At 47.0% G+C, this 5,860-nt stretch overlaps 1 protein-coding gene across 1 annotated transcript; it reads left to right on the top strand.

Annotated features, from left to right (window-relative positions):
• Position 1: 1 nt before the first annotated feature.
• Positions 2–3,851, top strand: CBLN2 (cerebellin 2 precursor; the record flags this gene model as incomplete). Its single annotated transcript, XM_006837588.1, has 3 exons — positions 2–274; positions 3,265–3,384; positions 3,654–3,851. Coding segments are annotated over 3 exons (591 nt in total), but the record flags the coding sequence as incomplete, so codon positions are not given.
• Positions 3,852–5,860: the final 2,009 nt, after the last annotated feature.

Here is a 5,860-nt window from a genome sequence, read left to right as displayed (position 1 = left end):
GGTCCCGGGCCTGGGGGCGGCGCTGGCCCTGCTGGTATTGCTACTGCCCGCCGGCTGCCCGGTGCGCGCGCAGAACGACACCGAGCCCATCGTGCTAGAGGGCAAGTGCCTGGTGGTGTGCGACTCGAGTCCATCGGCCGATGGCGCCGTCACCTCCTCATTGGGCATCTCCGTGCGCTCGGGCAGCGCCAAGGTGGCCTTCTCCGCCACGCGCAGCACCAACCACGAACCCTCTGAGATGAGCAACCGCACCATGACCATCTATTTCGACCAGGTCAGCAGCTCGCGGCCGGAGTTGAGCGTCGCAGTCGCCCCTTTGACTCCCGCCCTTCTATGCGCATTCCTGCTTTGTGAGGCCTTTTCACTTCTTCCTCCCTCCCTCATTGTGCACCCTGACCACTGGTGAACTCTTAGCTCAATTGGCACCTGACCTAGAGTCTATCGGAGCTGCCCGAACCACTGCAAAGATATTTCCTAAAAGGGAACGTTGCACTTTTTGCTTTTCGCTCTTGGGGAAAGAAAAAACACAACTGTTGGTATTTTAGGCGGATGGCATTCGGTTACCCAAGTGGAGAATGTAAAGAAGCAAGGCACTGCAAACTCTTCTAGACTCAGAAAGGGGTTTGTCCCAGGGCTTTCAAACCATTGATTCCGAGCCGACCCCCTGATGTGAATTTGCATTTCCACCCCAGATACACTGGCCCAGAATCTACATTTTAATAAGCATACGGATCACCTGGGGAATCTGTAATCTGCACTTGGGAGTCTATAAGAAAAACCTGAGGATCTATACGTTTCACCTTGCTGCCTTTTAAACTGCAGATTCTGGTTCAGTATCTGGGGTGGAAATGCAAACTCACGTCAGGGGTCCATCCGGAATGAATGGGTTGGAAGCCCTAGGTTTCCAAAAGGTCTCAGCCAACAGCAGGAACTGTCCACCTGCTGTTCCTACAGAGGCATGGCCTGGGGTGGGCCCGTGTATGTTCCAGAAGAATGAGTGGGGACGCAGCAGGCAAGGAGTCAATTTGTGCTAGGGGTATACAAGCAAAATCAATGCCAGTCCTAAGTCACTTCCTTTCTCCCCATATGGTTCAAAGGAGACCAGAGGAGGGTCTTTGTGGCCCCATCTCTGAGTCATAGGCTGTCACCTTCCGTTGAGTCTAACCTGTACCTTCCTCATTTTCCCACAATGAATTGAAAACATTGCAGTGGTTTCCAAACTATAATGTATCAGCCCCTCCCTTTTGCCTAAGTGTTTCCCATAAAATAGAATTCTCCTGAGTCCCTGGCAACAGAGATTGTACCCACCCAACTTGTGACTTCCCCAGAGTTTCCTAGTTCCATATGCTCCTTCCTTCTAATACTTGTTAAGGTTCATGTATTTGAGTTTTTCGCTTCTTTTTCTTTCCATTTGGTCTCTGTTTAATTGGACACAAAAATATTGGCTTTAGCTGTGTCCAAATGAGGGAGACAACAGTGAAATGGGCATGTGGGAACTCTCGATTCCTAAGTTCTGCATTATGTATCTTTTCAATTATTATGACTGTTGTGTTTCTTAGTAGTTGTCTAGCTGTGCCTTAGCCTCTGTCTTCAGACTCAACCCAAATATCATTAGGTGTCAAGACAACCATGGGCTTCTGGGCAGGATAAGGAGGAGGAGGACTCACATTTTATAGCTGAGTCCACTCTGACAAGGCAGGTGACATCATTCTCAAGTCTCCTAGTTATGTACCAAGGGGCTTTAAAACATTCATGGAAAATGGAATTAAAAGATCGTAGAATGTTTTTCAGGAACTTTTTGAAGTCTATCTGGACCTGGGTGGGTTGTTTTTTTGTTTTTTTTCTGTCTACAGAAGTGCCCTGAATTGCCTAGTTTCCCGCATTTTCAGTTGAGGAGTTGACGTGAGAAAGGGGGGCAGCTCTAAAGGTAGGGCATAAAGGGAGAATTCTTTATTCTCCTCTGAAGGCTTGCATGACAGATTGAGCAAAGCTCCTTCTTGGGACTGTACAGAGAAGCGGCTTCCTGATGGGCTTTGTCCCTAACAATAGAGTGGAGGGTCTGTGTGAATCTGCGGGTGACTAGCACTGAAGTGGTCTCAGGCTGGGCTGAAAAAGTCCTTGTTTTCTAAGCTCTGGAACAACTGTTACTGGCTGCCCTTTACATTGCTTTGAGGAATTGCATGTTATGTATCTATTCATTATATAATGAGCATGCAAGACAAAAATCACAGAAGGTATTCAGTTGATGTGTATTTTCTGATGGAATGAACAGGTCTCTAGTCTGGTGTTCTGACAATGTTGCTGGTGGGTTTGGAAACCGAGGACAGCAGGTGGGCCACTTTCTGATTTTAATCAAATTGTGAATTTGTATGTAAGTAGGAGTGAGCACCTGATTCAGTGTGACCATCTGAAGGGAATTGCATCCTACTGGGAACTCTGCCTTCCTTTTTTTGAGGAAAACCATTGGCAGGGTCATGTAATGAAGTATCTGGTAGCTCATCTTGTCCCACTTCTCAGATGTGGTAGGATCCTTGAGTTTGAGCTGAGGGTGTCCATGCTCCAGAGTCTATCCACCCTCTGCCTGCCAACCAGGAAAAGGAGTCCACTGCTCAGGGGGAAATGAGGCAAATGGGACAGCTGGTGTTTTAAGACCCAGGTCTCTCACGCAGCCTCCGTGATTTAGTGCTGTAATTGTGTGCAGCCAGAGTGTATGGCAACCATAGGGAAATGATGGAGGTAAAAATCCAATGCAATCCTTCCCTCCTGGAGCCTCCAGCTTTAGGCCCCAGCTGGATCATGTTTAACGTACCTCATTTCATTCATTTCTAACCCTGTCACTCTTTCTCTCCCTATTCAATATAAAATTCTAGTTTCGCTCAACAAAGCTGCACGTTCAACTCCCTACAGTCCCACAGAGCTCCTCACCAGACTCAGCCAATCCAAGTCTCACTGTTCCTTTTCTCTGCTCCTGCCCACAGCATACAGCACACTCATCCTCTGTTAAATGCATACAAGACCATTTACCTAAGGACTAAACAATTTCTTTATTAACAATCTTTTGAATGCCTTTGAAGTCAACTCCTCCTGTGGGATATTATAAGCCAGCCCTGCTTCCTTCCCGGGCAAGCCTTGGAGCGCTTGCTGGCATTCCCTACACTGTGTATAGCCAATGGGAGAACTGACGTTGGTATTTCCATGTACCCTTGAAACATACCCAAAGCAGACTTGCAGTGTTCTTGCTTCATTTCCTCTTTCTTTCTGCAGGTCTTAGTAAACATTGGCAACCATTTTGATCTTGCCTCCAGCATATTTGTAGCACCAAGAAAAGGAATCTATAGTTTCAGCTTCCATGTGGTGAAAGTCTATAACAGACAGACCATCCAGGTGGGTAGCACTGCCCGCCACTGGGCTCTTGCCAGTTTGCGTAAGTGTTTCTCCATTGTTCAAGGCCCTCTGTGCTCTCTGTGAGGCTGAAGGGACCAGGGCTCCTGGGCTGTTTGCTGACCAGGAGGGCTGCGGCTCAGAGCCAGCTAGGGAGCCTTAGCCTCAGGCCCCTGGGGGGGGGGGTGTGTGACAACAGGGAGAAGAGAATAGGTGTGAGTGGGGAAGTAGAATCCTTCTCCATCTGCTGAGCTTTGTCTTCTGTGTTTTAGGTCAGTTTAATGCAGAACGGGTACCCAGTGATCTCAGCATTTGCAGGCGACCAGGATGTCACCAGAGAGGCAGCCAGCAATGGTGTCCTGCTCCTCATGGAAAGGGAAGACAAAGTGCATCTGAAACTGGAGAGGGGCAATCTCATGGGGGGCTGGAAGTATTCCACCTTCTCCGGCTTCTTGGTCTTTCCTCTATAAGCACAGAGCCCCCTGGATGACAGGGAGCTCCAGTCTGGACCCAGGAATCGCCCTGCCTCCCTGAGACCCTGAGTTCGCTGGAAGAAGACACCCGGCTCCAGCCTCCCATCTGACTACCGTGACAGCAGCAGAACGTTTTCCTGCTAACTCTCTAGCATTTTCTTTGAATATTGACAATTCCTCGGGAACCTGGCCTCTAATTAGCATTAGGCGACAAGGTCTTAAGGAGAAATGAAATTATGGATTGAAGCAATTTGTACCTGTGATTGTAAAGTCAATATCGGATTTACTGTTGGGACCCTGGACCTTTATTCTTCTGTTTGTACATTGTATTGTCCTCCCTGAGCGAGGAGTCCACTGGCCCTAGGATGGATTGAAGAGTGTAGACTTGGTTCCAGCAAACGACCACCCTCCGTACAGACCTTGAAACTGTGTTCTGTGTGTCTGTGTAGCCTTAAGAAAAGGAACAAAGAGAAGCTCCGGCTCTACTTCCATTCTGTATTTCTTCCCCCCTGCCCTGGGTCTCTGGGAGGACTGGGAGGGGGCTGGGAACATTGTCAGTCTGTCAAGAAGTGCTTTACCCCTATGTGATTTTGCACGAGTGGACTTCAACTTTTGTTTTGTACTGTTTGTGTTTTGTTTGTTAGTTTTTCTCGAAAAGCTTTATTTTCCTGCCACAGTCAGCCCTCCCCTGACTCTTTCTCGGAGGTTGTGGAGAAGATGCCTGTTAAATTAATGGATAAGGCCAAAACCCAACCAAACCAAACACCCCAGTATATTTTTTTTTGGATGAGGCCAAACAAAGCCAAGAGTATCTGCGTATCAGAGTTCAAATAGCACGTGGACAATTCTGTTGATTCTTTTCAAGGTGATTTTCTCAGATGCATTTTTAGAACTAGCACCCTGGATAGTTTTTATTTACAAACAGAATACGTTAAGTACTTGACATTTCAGCGGGGGCTTCAGTGGTATAAAGCAAGAATGGAAGCTGGAATGACCACATCCCCTGGGTACACTGATTCCTTATGGGGTCTGCTGCTGTCTTCTCCACAGATTGTTCTAGATTATGTGGGTCCACTTCTGAGTATGCAGACATGGGGCCATGGATTCAAAGATGGGACTCCATTCTGCTCTGCCAAGGATGCTGCCTGCCTGAACACCTGGAAGTCACAACACTGGAAGGTATTGGTTGGGGCACCCGGGAGCCATTTTACAAGTTTCCATCATTTTACCAACTTTGTACAACATTGCTGAGGCCCATATCAAGAGTTGATGGGTGCCGGATATGTGTGCCAAGAACCGTCACCAATCCCAAAGCTATCACAGATGAGACCTCAAACTGAATGTTAATTTGTCCTTTGTGTACCAATGTAACCAAAATATTGATGCTAAAAAGTCATCATTTAAGTTTCAGAATAAATGGGTTTGATGTCTGGCTTGTTCTTCTCCCTCGACACCATCTCCTGATTCTCAAAATATCGTAAGGGCCAAGCAGTGAGGATTTCAGAAAAAGTAAACCCCTTTTACAGAAAGCACATGCTTGCATACACCCAAGCACACATCTGTATATGTAGACCTAGTTGTGAATCTAGGCGACCCTAGCACATGTAGGCATATATGTGTATATGAAGGAGTCCCAACGGCATAATGGGTTATTCTTTGGGCTGCCACCTGCAAGGTCAGCAGCTTGAGCCCACCAGTCATTCCATGTGAGAAAGTAAGACTGTCTGCTCCACCAAATATTTACAAACTTGGGACCCCTATGGGGCAGTTCTACTCTGTTCTATAGAATTGCTATGAGTCAAAATCCACTCGATGGTACTGAGTTTGAGTTGGGTTTTTTTGTTTTGTTTGTTTTTATGTGTATATCTATGTGTGTGTTTCACACAGGGAGTATTTGGGGGGACTACATAGAAAAGACAGCAGTGAGATTTTGTGACAATCTTCTCTCATAATCAGAGAACACTAGTCTAAAAGGAATAACCATTGGTGGGAAGGATCAGACATTT

This window comes from Chrysochloris asiatica, unplaced genomic scaffold (assembly GCF_000296735.1).
Source record: "Chrysochloris asiatica unplaced genomic scaffold, ChrAsi1.0 scaffold00021, whole genome shotgun sequence".
Taxonomy (NCBI): Eukaryota; Metazoa; Chordata; class Mammalia; order Afrosoricida; family Chrysochloridae; genus Chrysochloris; species Chrysochloris asiatica.
The sequence above is the reverse complement of the archived record's forward strand: the minus strand, read 5'-3'. Positions and strand labels throughout refer to the sequence as shown.